At 36.4% G+C, this 15,082-nt stretch overlaps 1 protein-coding gene across 1 annotated transcript in view; it reads left to right on the top strand.

Annotated features, from left to right (window-relative positions):
- LOC111154257 (rotatin) overlaps positions 1–15,082 on the top strand; it is a 163,209-nt gene that overhangs the window by 74,240 nt on the left and 73,887 nt on the right. The window contains exons 28-32 of the mRNA XM_022513760.1: positions 2,866–3,085; positions 11,205–11,333; positions 11,776–11,886; positions 13,612–13,770; positions 14,927–14,998. Coding sequence (XP_022369468.1) covers positions 2,866–3,085; positions 11,205–11,333; positions 11,776–11,886; positions 13,612–13,770; positions 14,927–14,998 — 691 coding nt within the window. The remainder of the gene's footprint in view (positions 1–2,865; positions 3,086–11,204; positions 11,334–11,775; positions 11,887–13,611; positions 13,771–14,926; positions 14,999–15,082) is intronic.

Raw genomic sequence — 15,082 nt, forward strand, 5'->3', positions numbered from 1 at the left:
CTGAAGGCAGCTGCTTAACCGACTGAGCCACCCAGGTGCCCTCGGACATCAGTCTTTTATCAAATATGATTTGCAAAGTTTCTTCCATTCTGTGAGTTGTCCAAAGGACACTCTTTGGATAGTGTCCTTTGATATATGAAAGTTTTTTTATCTGATAAGGTCTTCCTGTGCTCAGATCCCAAATCTCTGCTGGACGGAAGGACTGATCCCACACACATGAAACATCTGAAACATGCTAACGTGTCAAAACAACCCTAATTCAGCTCAACACCTGGCTAGATCTCAAAGAGCAGCCTCCTAACCAAATCTTGCGACCAAATGGCAAGCCATTTCTATGAGAAACTATTAGGTACTTTGCTTTCAGTAGCTCTTGTATACAAATACTTGACATACAGTCACAAATGGAGAGAATATAAAGAAGTAAGAAAATGTCTCCTGTAATTAAGAGAAAAAAGTCGTTAGAAACACTCACAAATGTCAATATTAGAGGAACTTTAAAGCTGTTATTATAAATAATATTTTCAATATAAATGTAATAGATATTAGATGAGAAGATGGACAAGATAAGTAAAAATATGTAGAACATCAATAGCAGAGAAAGGGAAACTGCAAAGAAGAACTAAATACTAATTCTGCTACTGAGAAATACAGTTTCTAAAGAATTTATTGCTTGGGCTTAGCAGCCAACCAGACACAGTATAAAAGAGGATTAGTGAATTTAGAATGCAAGTCAATAAAAATTTCACTACATGGGGTCACCTAGGAACCTTCTGAGGCGCTGAGAATGTTATATATGTTATTTTGCTTGGTGGTTATGTGATTATATACATATGTAAACCATCCTGTAGTGTATATATAAGATTTATGAATTTTACCTTATGCATTTGTGTGTCATTGAAGTACTGAAGACAAGAACAAAATGAATCCATTGGTGGTAGAGTCTGGAATGTGTATAGACTCTCTTGAGGTGGGCTTATTAAAATATTAAGATCAGTAGCTCAGGAATCTACATATTAAATAAATGCCATAGATAGTCCCGTGGGCTAGACTTTGAGAAACAGTGCTATGGACTCTTCCTTGGGTGAGTGTTCTTTGGCTGTTGAGAGGAACTTGCATAGGGAGGATGAGGCCAGCTGGGTGTGGAGCTTGGGGAAGGTACAGGGACTAGTAGAGGGAATTGGTGGCAGCTGTGCCAGGTTCAACCGGCTTGCTTAGATATTTGCGGAGGCACCATTCCCTTTCATGGTATAGTTTTTCTTTTGGAGTGGTTAAGGTAAAAGGAGCAGACAATGAGAATGACTTTTATGTTAATTTAAAAAACAGAAGAACAGGGGTACCTGGGTGGCTCAGTGAGTTAAGCATCTGCCTTTTGCTCAGGTCATGATCTCAGGGTCCTGGGATTGAGCCCCACATCGGACTCCTTGCTCAGTGGGGAGCCTACTTCTTCCTCTGCCTCTATCCCTCCCCCCAATTTATGCTTGCTGTCTCTCTCTCTCTCTCAATCTCTCAAATAAAATATTTTAAAAAAACCAGAATACTGTTTTTAATACTGTTAATTACAAGTGATCCTTGCACAACACAGGTTTGAACTATGTGGGTTCACTTATACGTGGATTTTTTGGGGGTAAATACAGTATAGTATTGCACATGTATTTTCTTTTATGATTTTCTTAATAATATTTTCCTTTCTTGGGGTGCCTGACTGGCTCAGTCAGTAGAGCATGTGCCTTTTGATCTTAGGGTTATGAGTTCAGGTCCCATGTTGGGCATGGAGCTTACTTAAAAAAAAAAATTTTCTCTTCTCTAGTTTGCTTTTCTCTAGTTGTTATAAGAAAACAGTTTATAATAATGTATCACATACAACATACATGTTAATTAACTCTGCATTATCAGTACGGTTTCTGGTCAGTTTATAATAACGTATCACATACAACATACATGTTAATTAACTCTGCATTATCAGTACGGTTTCTGGTCAGCCAGTAGGCTATTCGTTGGATTTTTGGAGAGTCAAAAGTATGTGAGGATTTTGACTGCACATGGGGGTCAATGCCCCTAACCTCCATGTCATTCAAGGTTCAGCTATACTTTGTTGTTGACTCATGAGGTATATGAATTTATACAAATAACTTTTAGGCTTTGGTGTGAGTTCTGTGTGTTTCTGAAACTTCAAAAACACCTGGATGACAGGTATATAAAAATTAGGATCTTTAAATCATACAACTGTACACCTATGAAACTGTGATGGAATGGGTAAAAATATAGGCAGTAGTTGTCAATTTTAGAGTGTAAAAAAACTGAGGAAATTTCAGATTTTATTCAATGCTTTGTTATACAATGATATTTCTTCTAGCAATTTCATCTTCATATCCATGCCTACTTATTAGTTTTAGGGATTTTGTTTTCTAATAAAGAATGTTCTCTTGATTGTTCTGTTTCTGACAGTTACATTTAAATTATGTGTCAAAACTCATTAAAACTTTTTGTTTTAGCTTTCTGGGGAAAACAATTTCAGCTAAATAAAAATTCAATTTTTTATCTAATGATTAAAAGTATAGATTTAATGTATGTCAATTAAAGGCATTTAAAGTATGCATTTAATTTTCCATTCCAACTTTAAAATTTTATTTTTGGGTGCTAATACCAATATCCATTTATGTACTTTTCAAAGACATCATTTACCTTAGGTGGTATTGTAACTGTGTTTTCCTTGAAAAATCTTGTTTGAGACTGCCATTTCTCCTGGTTCATACTTTTCTGATGTGTGAAGTTGTTAGTAACCCTCTACTACCAATAAGTTAACCTATTAGGCTCATCACACTTGTTCTCTCATTGATTTTTTTTTCCCTTCCTTTACATACACAGGAAGTGCTTGGAGCTTTTTTATGTTTTCCAAACACAGCTGGCTCTGAAACTGCTCCAGTGCCTGAGAGTCACGGACGCTCCTCACTTCTATGGCCTGCCATCCCTCGAGAGGACCTTACGAGGGATGGCCCATCTCACAGCATCTCCGGGATGGAGCTCCCATTCTCCTCTCACAAAGCCATTTGAAATTTCTGTTAAGTACTTATCAGGCCTCCTTGAAGTAAGTAAAAATAGTAAGTGACTATAACAACTAGAATTACAACTCGCAAAGAAGAACTATTTACTATGTATTGTAGTATTGATTGATTGATCACTCCCTTTGTGACAGGCACAATGTTAAGTGAATTATATGTATCACTATATTTAATGCAGATGATTATTCAGCATTCGTATGATTCCTCATAATGGTTAAATGTTTTAGTGATTTTTATTAATAGAAAGGTAAGATCACTTTCAGAATACACTCATTTTCAAGAAAAATAGACTAAGGCTTACATTCAAATCCTCTCATTAGGGTAATTTATTCACTTATGTTATTTGTCCTTTTTATATTTATGAAATACAACACGTATGTGGAGAAAACATGAATATATAGTTCAGGTGTCACATAGTGAATTACTCCTGATCTAAAAATAGCACATTGCCAGCACCTTGGGAATGTTTGTGATACGCTTTTCGATCTCTACTCCTCTCCTGAAAGGTAGTTGTTACTTTGAGTTTTATGGTAAACCCTTATTTACATTTCTTGGTAGTCTACCGCTTAATTATGTGTTCATATTTACAACAATTCCTGATTTTTAAAATTCAGTAAAATGGAATCATGGCTGCTTTCTTTCATCATTATGCTTAGGAGAGTTATTCATTCTGCTGCCTATAGGTAGAGTTAGTTTAATTTGTTTTTCTCTACTATTCAGCACTACAATATTGAAGGACATTTGGATTTTCTTCTTTTTTTTTTTTTAAGATTTTATTTATTTATTTGACAGACAGAGATCACAAGTAGGCAGAGAGGCAGGCAGAGAGAGAGAAGGAGACAGGCTCCCCACTGAGCAGAGAGCCCGATGCAGGGCTCAATCCCAGGACCCTGAGATCATGACCTGAGCCGAAGGCAGAGGCTTTAACCCACTGAGCCACCCAGGCGCCCCTGGATTTTCTTATTCTCATTTAGAACAATTTTGGATCCTGCTTCAGTGAATATTCTCATCTCTTAGTGAACAGACTTTTTGATATTTTCCTTTCTAAGTATTGTTGAATATATGGAAATTTATTATTTTTTTTTATATTAACCATAAACCCAGCAATCCTTGTCTACAAAATCAAAGTAAAGGCCTTTAATTTTTCACCTTTTCATCATGCTGTTTATGGTAGTTTTTTCAATTAAAGAAAAATAAGATTAAGGAAGTTTCCTTCTAGTCCTATTTTGCTAAGTGGTTTTTTTAAAAATCATAGATGTATAGTGCTTTTTCTGTATGTTTTAAGATAGACGTGATTTTTCTCGTGTATCCTATTAAGGTGGTGGATGCAGTGGATTCATTTTAAAATGTTAAGCAACCTTGCATTTCTGGGAGAATTCAACTTAGATTATGACATATGATTCCTTTATGTATTAAGAGATTTGGTTTATTAATGTTTTTAGAATTCTTATAATTTTCTAATGCAGAGGATGCTTTTAGAATTATTGCATGTCTTTTTTCTCATAAAACTTTATTTATTATTTATTTATGAATGAATGAGGGAGAGTGCCCCATGCACCAGAGACTGTGATTGACTGTGCCCAATCAAGGGGAGTGGCAGGCAGAGTCCCTGTTGAGCAGGGAGCCCCATGGTGGGGCTTGATCCCAGGATCTTGGGATTATGATCTGAGCCCAAGTCAGATGCTTAAGTGATTGAGCCCCCCAGGCGCCCCTTTTTGTCAGGTTTTAATATCAAAATTAGCCCACCATCTATATATAAATTTTATGTACCTTTTTTTCCCTTTAGAATAGTTGATTTGAATTGGTGGTATTTCTTCCTTAAATGTTTAGTAGAATTCGATGATGAAGCAGTCAGACCTGGAGTTTTCTTTTGGAGAAGATTGTAAATGAATTGAATGAATGAAATGAATTTAAATCTGGAATTTTGAGAGTTTTAATTTTTTGCATCAGTAAATTATGTTTTTCTAGAATTTTATGTAAATTTTTGAATTCATAGCTTTAAAATTATCCATCCGTCAGCTCATTCTTTAAATATATGTCAGATATACAATGAGGTCCTGTTTCATTCCAGGTATTAATTATTCCTTCCCTCTAGTTTTCTTGATTAGTCTTATGGGTAGATTTATGTTTTATTGTTATCATTCTTTTCAAAAGAATGAATTTTGGTATTGTTGGTCCTCCCTTTAAAAAGTTTTTCACCGTTTTATTAGTTTCTGCTTATGCTTATTTCTTTCTCCTTTGGGTTTAAAATATGGCTCTTTTTCTGAAAATCTTTTTAATTAAAAAAAGGATTGATTTATTTATTTATGGGGGGGGCGGGCCTCAGAGAGAAAGAGAGGGAGCGAGCTAGCGTCCCAAGCAGACTCTGTGCTGGGGGTGGAGCCCAGCGTAAAACTCAGTCTCAGAATCCTGAGATCACAACCTGAGGGAAAACCAGGAGTTGGTCGCTTAAACAACTGGGCCACCCAGGTGCCCCTGTTTTTTCCATTATTTTAAGATGGAGTCTTATTTCACTGATTTTTTTTTTTAAAGCTTTTTAAAGTATTTTTAGCTGTCATTACTTCTAATAAGCATGACCTTAACGTTATTTCACACATTATGGTGTGTTCCATTTTTATCACTTAGGGCACTATAGTTTTAATATGATGTAATAAATATAGCAATGATAGAACTGGGCACGGTTCTGTAAGAGAAGAGCTTCACCAGGGCTCCTCCCAGCCTTGCATTTCTGTGTGCAGTCCGCCAAGGCAGGGCTTAATCATAGCTGATCTAAGTCTTGAAAAAGTTCCTGTGATCCTTCAGGAACATGAGAACATGAGGCTTGTGAGGAACTGCTATGAGACTGTTCCTTATTTGCTTTGTTTCCTTATTTGCTTCTATAGGAATGTCTGCATTGTGCCCATTTCTTCTTGCTTCCTGGGTTCTGATGAGTGGGCTCTCTGCCTCCATTCCCTTAGGGAACAGCCACAGGCCATGAGCACTGAGCTGCCGCGGGGCCTGAGCGCCGCCACAGCGGAGCGCCCTGCTATCTGCATTGCTGTTGTCAGGCGCCTCTGTTTCAGTGTCCCCCTGTAAGGACTGGGAGCTGACACCTTTGGCTACTATTGCTTTTGCTATTTTTAGTGACTAATACACTGTCTGACTCTAAAAACAGCTCATTGTTTCCTTATTGACCAAATCTGTCAGCATTGCTTGTCTTGAACTTTCAGTAATAGCCAAGTTTGGATGATAGTCAGAGGTTGGGATCCTTTAACTATTAGGATGTCAGGAAAGTCTCTTAGAGGAGGCGGTGTACAGATTTTGAAAGATGAATGAACTGATTGATAGTGATGGGCATTCTAGACGTGGGATGTTTTGACCAACTTGTATCGATAACTTCCTATTCCTTTTCATGCTGCACACCTGCTTGTGGTCCAGCCATCTACCTACCACCAGATTATCCTGTAAAAACAGAAACCTTTCAATCCAAACTTTTTCAAGTGCATATGGCTCTTTGTAATCTTGGATTTTGAATCTTACATCTGTTTTAATTTTTTCCCCCATCTCTGAAGTTTTCATTTTATTTGGCTGTTCTCACTAAATAAAAAAGTCTATTTTAGGGGCACCTGGGTGGCTCAGTTGTTAAGCATCTGCCTTTGGCTCAGGTCATGATCCCAGGGTCCTGGGATCAAGCCCCACATTGGGCTACCTGCTCTGTGGGGAGCCTGCTTCTCCCTCTCCCACTTCCTCTGCTGTTCCCTCTCTCGCTGTGTCTCTCTCTGTCCAAAAAAAAAAAAGAAAAGTTTATTTAAAAAGTCTATTCATACATTTTCTTCTCTCTTTCAGATGGCAATCTGTACACAAAGTTTAAGATTTCACTTATTTACCTTCCTTAAGGAGGTCTTCTCTTATCTTCTAGACATATACTCTCAGTAAAGAGTGACTGACTGGTCTCTTTGGTTGTGTGTCTGCTCTAGTTTGTATGGGCCACTGTTTAATTATTACATCAGTATTTCATTATTGATTGCTTTCATCATTAAATCATGCTTTAGGTGATACATATTCAGCTGTAAACCATGTTTCAGATGATGTTACCTAGAATTTTTCCCAAAAGTACATCTTGTTTTGTTAAAAAGATTTAAAAATCCTAAATCCTAAATACTCTTAGCTGTACTATAGAATTTAATATGAATTTTAGTGTAGCCATTTTAATAAAATTCTTTTTCTTAGATAATTATAGATACTAAAGCAGTATACACTGATAGTATATTAATTAGTTTTCCCAAACTTCAACATGTCCAGAAATGTTTGTATTTTGAGAATGGTCATATTAGCTTAGAGATCTTACCACAGTATTTTTTGAAAAGTCAGATCCTCTAATGTATTTAAAATATAACTCAATATAAAGTACCTAATTTACAGCATTATGTGTTACGTGATTTGTCTATACTCCAGTTATAAACCTTTTGGAATCCATCTCCTCTGTAAAGTAACTTTTATCTGTTTCAGATTAGGGGTGTGTGTGGGTCTGCCACAGCAGTGACTGAAGAAGTTAAGTGCTAACATTATTTATATCTGGAAACTATCCCGAGTGCTTTTATTTTTAAAATTGTGTAAGAGGAGAGATTTCAGATCACACCTCATGTTTCAAATACCAGAAATTAAAATGAGCTTTCTCGGTATTAGAGAACAAAAGGTCGTCTTAGTTCTAGGTGAGAAGTCAAGGCAAATGGCAGTAATGCCATTTTAAGTTCACTTGTCTTTGAGGTAATAAAAATCAACACAATCAACACAATAAAAATCAACAATTAGCTAAGGAATAGATAAAAAGTACAATCCCTGTTTTATAATGTTCCACAGTTAAAAACTTGATTAACAATTCTTGATTTGGTATAAACAGAGGAGCACATTTCATGCTTTATACAATGTCTTAGGAAGAAAATCTTTTTGTCTTCACATTAAGTGACAGGAAAATAATGAGATATCTGTCAGTTTTGGCAGACATTGTGGCAGAGACCCATTAAATCTTACTTGGATCCTTTTGCATAGTTACATAATTAGTAAACATCTAGATTTATTTATTTTACTACTGGTTAAGTGTATTTTTTTTAAAGAATTAAGTAAGGCTTATGAAAATACATATTGAGGAACACCTGGGTAGCTCAGTGGGTTAAGCCTCTGCCTTCAGCTCAGGTCATGATCCCAGGGTCCTGGGATGGAGCCCTATGTCTGGCTCTCTGCTCAGCGGGGAGCCTGCTTCCCTTCCCCCGAGGCCCCCCCCCACCTGCCACTTTGCTTACTTGTGATCTCTGTCAATCTCTCTCTCTCTCTCTCTCTCTCTCTCTTTTAAATAAATAAATAAATCTTAAGAAAATACACATGGAAACAAGTCATTGTTGGTCCAGATGACTTGCTGTATAGTTTCTCACTAAAGCTGATTCCTTTACAGAAGGGAGCTGTATTTCTAATGTAGGTATTTTATTTTTGTCCAGTGAAATTTGAATGGGAATATTTGCTTTTAGTGGTTGAGAAATGAGGCTTTTAAACCAAGCATGATACATTAAGATAGGTGAATAGACCGCGATAATTAAATCCTTAAAACCAGACATACAGAATATAATTCCATGGGTCTGACAGAAAGGTCTGATTGAAAGGAGTTAGTACTAAAGGCCTTGGCTTGTCCTTTACCATGTAGGCATGAAACCACAATATAGTTATCTTCAGTGACTTAGAGAATAATAAGGGCTTGGTCATTCTGGTGTCTTAGTTCTAAGATAGTCCTTTAAAGTTTTCAACTTCTAATTATGAAAAATTTCAAATCTACACATGAGGAAGGAGTAGTAGAGCAGAGCCCCTCCCCTATAGTTTTTAACTCCTGGACAGTCTCATTTTATTTTTCAGACATAATATACACTTTTTTGGTTTATGAAAATTCTGATGTAGTTTACAGATCCCAAATCATCTTCAAATAAATTGCTTTTGTTCAATAAGCTGTACCTTAACATTTATGATTTATGTTGTCTTTTTAAAATCATCTGCTGGGGGCGCCTGGGTGGCTCAGTGGGTTAGGCCTCTGCCTTCGGCTCAGGTCATGGTCCCAGGGTCCTGGGATCGAGCCCCGCATCGGGCTCTCTGCTCAGCAGGGAGCCTGCTTCCCCCTCTCTCTGCCTGTCTCTCTGCCTACTTATGATCTCTCTTTCTGTCAAATAAATAAATAAAATCTTTAAAAAAAATTTAAAAAAAAAATCATCTGCTGTATGAGCTGAAAAAAATCCTAAACTAGAAAGTAGTCTCTGTTTTAAGACAAAATGACTTACTTCAAAGGATGCTGTGATGAATCAATGCACTCAGAGGCTTGGGAGAACGAATGAATGGAAGTACTTTTTATTGTATTGGTCAGATAACAAGTTTTTAACATTTTTTAAAAAATTATTGTTTTTTCTTAAGAGAGCCCATGAGTGGGGGAGGACGGGCAGAGGGAGAGAGAAAGAATCTTAAGCAGGCTCCACACTCAGTGCTGAGCCTAATGCCGGCCTTGATCTCCCTACTCTGAGATAATAACCTGAGCTGAAATCAAGAGGTAGTCACTTAACTGATTGAGCCACTGAAGCACCCCAGATAACAAGTAGTTTTGATTGTTTTGCCTCAAAACGTATTTTTCTTTTATAATGTGTTGGCACCTATATATGGTGAGCATTCCTTTTTTTACTAAAATTTTATGAATTTTAAGTGATCTTTTGTCACTTTGAATTATTTTTTTAGTTTAAGAGTTGAAAAGTGGGGCACTCAGGGTCGTGAGATCGAGCCCCTCATTGGGCTCTTCATTTAGTGTGGAATCTGCTTGAGATTCTCTCTCTCCTTTGGCTTCTGCCTCTCCCCCATCACACACATGCACACTCTCTTACTCTAAAATAAATAAATAAATATTTTTTAAAAAGTTGAAAAGTTATAAAGGTTCTTGTTCAGTCAGTGAACAAATACTTATTGAACCCCAATTTGAGGGACAATATATGATTTACACAGAAATGTTCCAAAAGGGTTTGTCACATATTTTAAAGGATTTTTTAAAATTAGGTAGAAGGACTTTTCCTTAAATTGCTATCACCTGATTCCACTTGTCTATTCTTGTCAGTTAAGGCACATTTCTTCAGATAAGAAACATTTCTTTTGTTGTTATTGATGGAAATGTATCAAATCCTTCAGATATGTGGGAGAGTTGAGAAAAAGTTGAGAGCCAATGATTTAAATAATGAACATATTCTTAAATGTGGAATAGAAATCCAAGATTGCTCAGAAGTGGGAAAAAATACCATTTACATTTAAATCCTAATTCTGGAAAATCTACCTAACCCTGATAGTAGAGTTTTATTTTCTAATTTTTAAATTTTCTTTTCTTTTTAAAAAGATTTTATTTATTTATTTGACAGAGAAAGAGAGATCACAAGTAGGCAGAGAGGCAGGCAGAGGGAGAGGGGGAAGCAGGCTCTCCACTGAGCAGAGAGCCCGATGTGGGACTCCATCCCAGGACCCTGAGATCATGACCTGAGCTGAAGACAAAGGCTTAACCCACTGAGCCACCCAGGCACCTGTTTTTTAAATTTTTAAAAGATTTTATTATCTGAGAGAGAGAGAGAGAGAGAGAGCACGAGTGGGGTGAGGGGGAGAGGGAGAGGGAGAAGCAGACTCTCCACTGAGCAGGGAGCCCAATGTGGGGCCCAGTCCCAGGACTCTGGCATCATGACCTGAGCTGAAGGCAGACACTCAACTGACTGAGCCACTCAGGCGCCCTATTAGAGTTTTATATAGGTAGCAATTTCTAAGCATATTTTCCAATGAGATATTGATAAGCTCTTTTACTTAAAGGATACTGTAACATTTGAAGAATGTGTGAGCATATTCTGCATCACAGAAGTCTGCTAGGAGGATACTACACATCTTTGTATAAGTTCCAAAGGGAGAAAATTTTAAACTAACAATATTTAATTGTGGTAGCAACCTAAAATATACCATCCTAACCATTTCGAAATATGTAAACTGTAAGAATGTTACGTATACTTTATGTGGTTAGGATTCAGATCAGACAAGTTAGTAGAAAGTTACGTGTTTATTTTTATATATACCACTCAGAGTAAAGCCACCATGACGTTGTGTATCCTTGTTTTTCAGGTCATTACTTCTTTTTATGTGGAGCGTGGTGGAAATGCTATGTCCTTTATGGGAAAAGGTGTCACGAAGAGCACAGTTCTTTGCTTGCTTCACTTATCCCATGAGATGGCGGCCCAGGCCCGGAACTTGGTGAGAGCGCTCACAGCTGCTGTCCTCTGCGCGCATCAAGGAGTGTGTGTCTCACACATTTCAAGCCTACATGAAAATGTCTCCTTGACTTTCCTTCTTAGAGAAAAATGATTTTTGACTGAGATGTTTCTTAGAAGTTGTGTGTTACACAAATCTGAATTTTATTGAAATTTGTGTGCTCTAGAGAATTGCATTTTGTCTAAATCATGGGGGGAATAGTTTTGAAGAAAAAGTAACTTTTTAGGAAGAAAATGAGTTTTTGTTTTTTGGTTTTTTTTTTGGTGGGGTTTTTTTGCCTTGTTTTTGTTAAATACCGAATGAAAGCCAAGTCTTAAGTACATTTTAACTTTGTTTTGATTTTTAAAAATTCAGTTATTTAAACTTCCTCTGTTTTAGTCTTAGAAACTTACCTAATGGGTCTTTTCCCTTTTTTTCATTCTAGGAGTGGATGTCACTTTGGTTCTTGCCTTTGGGTAGTCACAGCGAAGAGCATAGTCCTACTCAACAAGGATTGGCTTGGTTGATTCCATTATGGGTTGATCGAGACCCGGAGGTCAGTGTGAAGGAAAAAAAAATTTGTTATATTAAAAACAAATGAAACAAAATAATATATGTATATACGTGAATTCTTATTTTCCAAACTGAGATTATTTTGGTGACCATATGTTAAGCTGTTTACTCCCTATTTTAGTTTGGGCTGCCATAACACACAACATAGGTGACTTGGAATACAGAAATTTATTTCCTCATAGTTCTAGAGGCTGGAAATTAGAGATTAAGGTGTCACCATGGTTGGGTTCTGGTGAGGCCTCTCCTTTCTGGCTTTCGGATAGCTGCCTTCCTCCCTGTATACTCCGTGACCTTTCCTTTCTTTCTCCTCTTACAAGGCCATCAATCCTATCAGATTAGGACCCTACCTTTAAGACCTCATTTAACCTTAATTACCTCCTAAAAGCTCTTATCATCAAATTTATGTACATTGGGGGTAGGGCTTACATACCAATTTAGAGGGAATACAGTTCAGTTCATAGCAGACCCTTCTCAGTGAAATTCATTAAAGTATAGATTAAAAATAGAAAAAGAGAAAGGATCATAGAATCTTTCATGTTTAGAAAGAACAGTGAAAAATTAATGGAGAAGCCTAGCCATTTTCAACAAGTTTAGAAAGAGAGCTGCTAAATGACATTTGTGTGTCATTTAATAAAATAATACCATTGCAGTATAAAATTTTATATTAATAAAATTTCCAGTTTTAGCCATTTGTCCACTTACCTCTTTTCTTAAAAACCACTTTATTGAGGTATGATTGACATACAAAAAGCTATACACATTTAATGTATACAGATTCAGGAATTTGGAGATAAGTGAACACCCTGAAATCATTACCACAATCGGTGTTATAAACATATCCTTCACCTACAAAAGTGGACTCCTGTCCTCTATATTGTTTATTTTTATGATCAGAACACTGAACTTAAGATTCATCCCCTTAGCAAATATGTAAGTATATAATGCAGTACTGTTAACTATGGGCGCCATCCATTAATTTCAAGCAAGCAATGATTATATTCTATTCCACTAAAAACCTTGATTTTTAGAAACACTATTTGATCTGATGTAGAGGTTCCATTCTTTATACGTATTGGACTTGGACTTGTTGCTTGACCATGTTATGACTACATTATTTTTTGTTACCCTGTAGCTATCAGTGAAACTATTTTTAGAATCAGAATTCAGAAGTGAACCAAAATGCATAGCTTGAGCAGCAGTGGAACTATGGTAAACATATACCTCATCAATCTTATTTGAAACATTTTTCTTTTACAGTAATTTTAGAGAAAATACTAAATGCTTTATAAAAAGATAGTTGTTTTTTTTTAAAGAAATTTCAAAAAAGTAAAGTCATGTAGAAGAAACACTAATAACTTAAGGATGGTGGAACAAAATAATAGATAACCTCTTTAAGAGTGAGGAATAAGCAGGAATCATGTTCGTAAAATGTATGTAAGCACCTGATGCTTTCTCTTGAAAGAGGTTTGTGAGCTATAATTTTTATTCTTATTTATGCCTGGTTTTGATTTTCTATGACATCTGCTTGTTTGAATTGTGGAATAGGATTTTTATTCCTGCATAAATTTATAGGGCACTATTTCCTGTAAGTGCCTTTTATCACTTAGGATCGTCAGTGTCGTAAAAGTATGATGTCTTATGTAAAATTAACAATTCATGTTAGGGAATTGGATTCTTTGATTTGACAACTTTCCTTTCATCTGAACAGGTGAGGTTCACTTCGCTGGGATTAGGATCAGCACTGACCACCCTTGAAACTGGCTGTATGGCTTTGGCAAACAGTTGTCAAAACATTTCTGGTGGGCTCTGGGGAACGGTGGTGAACATTCTTCTGGATCAGTCGGAGTGTAGTATGGTGCGCCGGGAGGTACGCGTGTCTTTAGCACCACCTCCCCGTTCAGCCGCAGAGATTTGTTACGATGGTCTTTATAAACTGTACCCTCTGTTCAGCACTGTGGACTGATCACCCACCGTGATCTTTTCTGCCTGCAGAAACACCCGAATGAAATGCTATCAGAGAATAAAAAAGATACTAATTCCCAGTAAATACTGGAGTCCTTTATTTTGATAAGATCAAAGCTGAATTTGCTGTATTTTATACAAACTCTTCTATATTATTACACACTGAAAAGTAGTTCACAGAAAAAAAATTACTTTTCTGTTCCCTCAGTGTGTAAGTAATATCTATAAAGCGTAAATTGGATGCATGACTGTCATAATACTCTGTAGTAGTTACATGACCTAAGAGGAAAAATAAACCCTGTTTTAATTCTTTCTAAATAATTTGTGGTTTTTTGTCATTGCTGCTTTGAAATGGTGATTAATGCCAATATTTTTAAAAACAGTAATGAAACAGTGATTAGAGGCTTATGGAAGAAACAGGAGCTCCAGAGCCCACAATTTGCTGGTTCTCCGTTCCAAAATCCAAATGCTGTAGTTTTCTTGTTACTTGTTTTTTAATGGTAATGTTTAAACTTTAGCTTCCTCTTGATTTACCAACTTTAAAGACATCTGTTGACTTAACAATTAAGGTGGTTGAAAATTTCTTGGGTCCCCTCTGTTAGCCCTGTTATTCACCCTCCTATCGTCATCTTCACTATATAGATGATCAGTGTTCATACCACTAGGATTATTCAATTTGACCATCTTCGGGACATAGAAGATAAAGTTGGATATTTGTGGTTTGTATTTCTAGTTAGGCCTCTTACTGAGAGGAGCTTGGATGAGAGGGAAAAGGGGGGAGAGAGAGAGAGAACGGGGTACATGTGTATGTGGAATAATAGAAACATGAAAGTGTATTTCTTAACTGCTGTCACAACAGTTTATATTTTATAGATCATTTTTTGGAAAAATAAAATTCTGAAATAGGAGTGAGCTCAGCAGTTCTCATAGTGATGTCTCAGCATGTATTGTTGCCCAGTCATATGTTTTTTATTATGAGATTTCAATATATTGGTTATTTTGGAGATGACAACAAGGTGGCAGTATTGACATTTTCTTTTCTTTTCTTTTTTTTTTTCTAGGCTGCATTTATTCTTCAGAATCTCCTTGTAATTCCAATGCCTTCAGTAATTTTAAAGGATTACACTTGGCAGGTGGGTGACTTTAAACAATTATCAAGCTAGTAGATATTTGAGATTAATTGGTGATAGAGTATGCATATATAAATATATATCTCA

The sequence above is a fragment of the Enhydra lutris genome, unplaced genomic scaffold (assembly GCF_002288905.1).
Source record: "Enhydra lutris kenyoni isolate GAN:26980312 unplaced genomic scaffold, ASM228890v2 scaffoldscaffold36, whole genome shotgun sequence".
Lineage (NCBI taxonomy): Eukaryota > Metazoa > Chordata > Mammalia > Carnivora > Mustelidae > Enhydra > Enhydra lutris.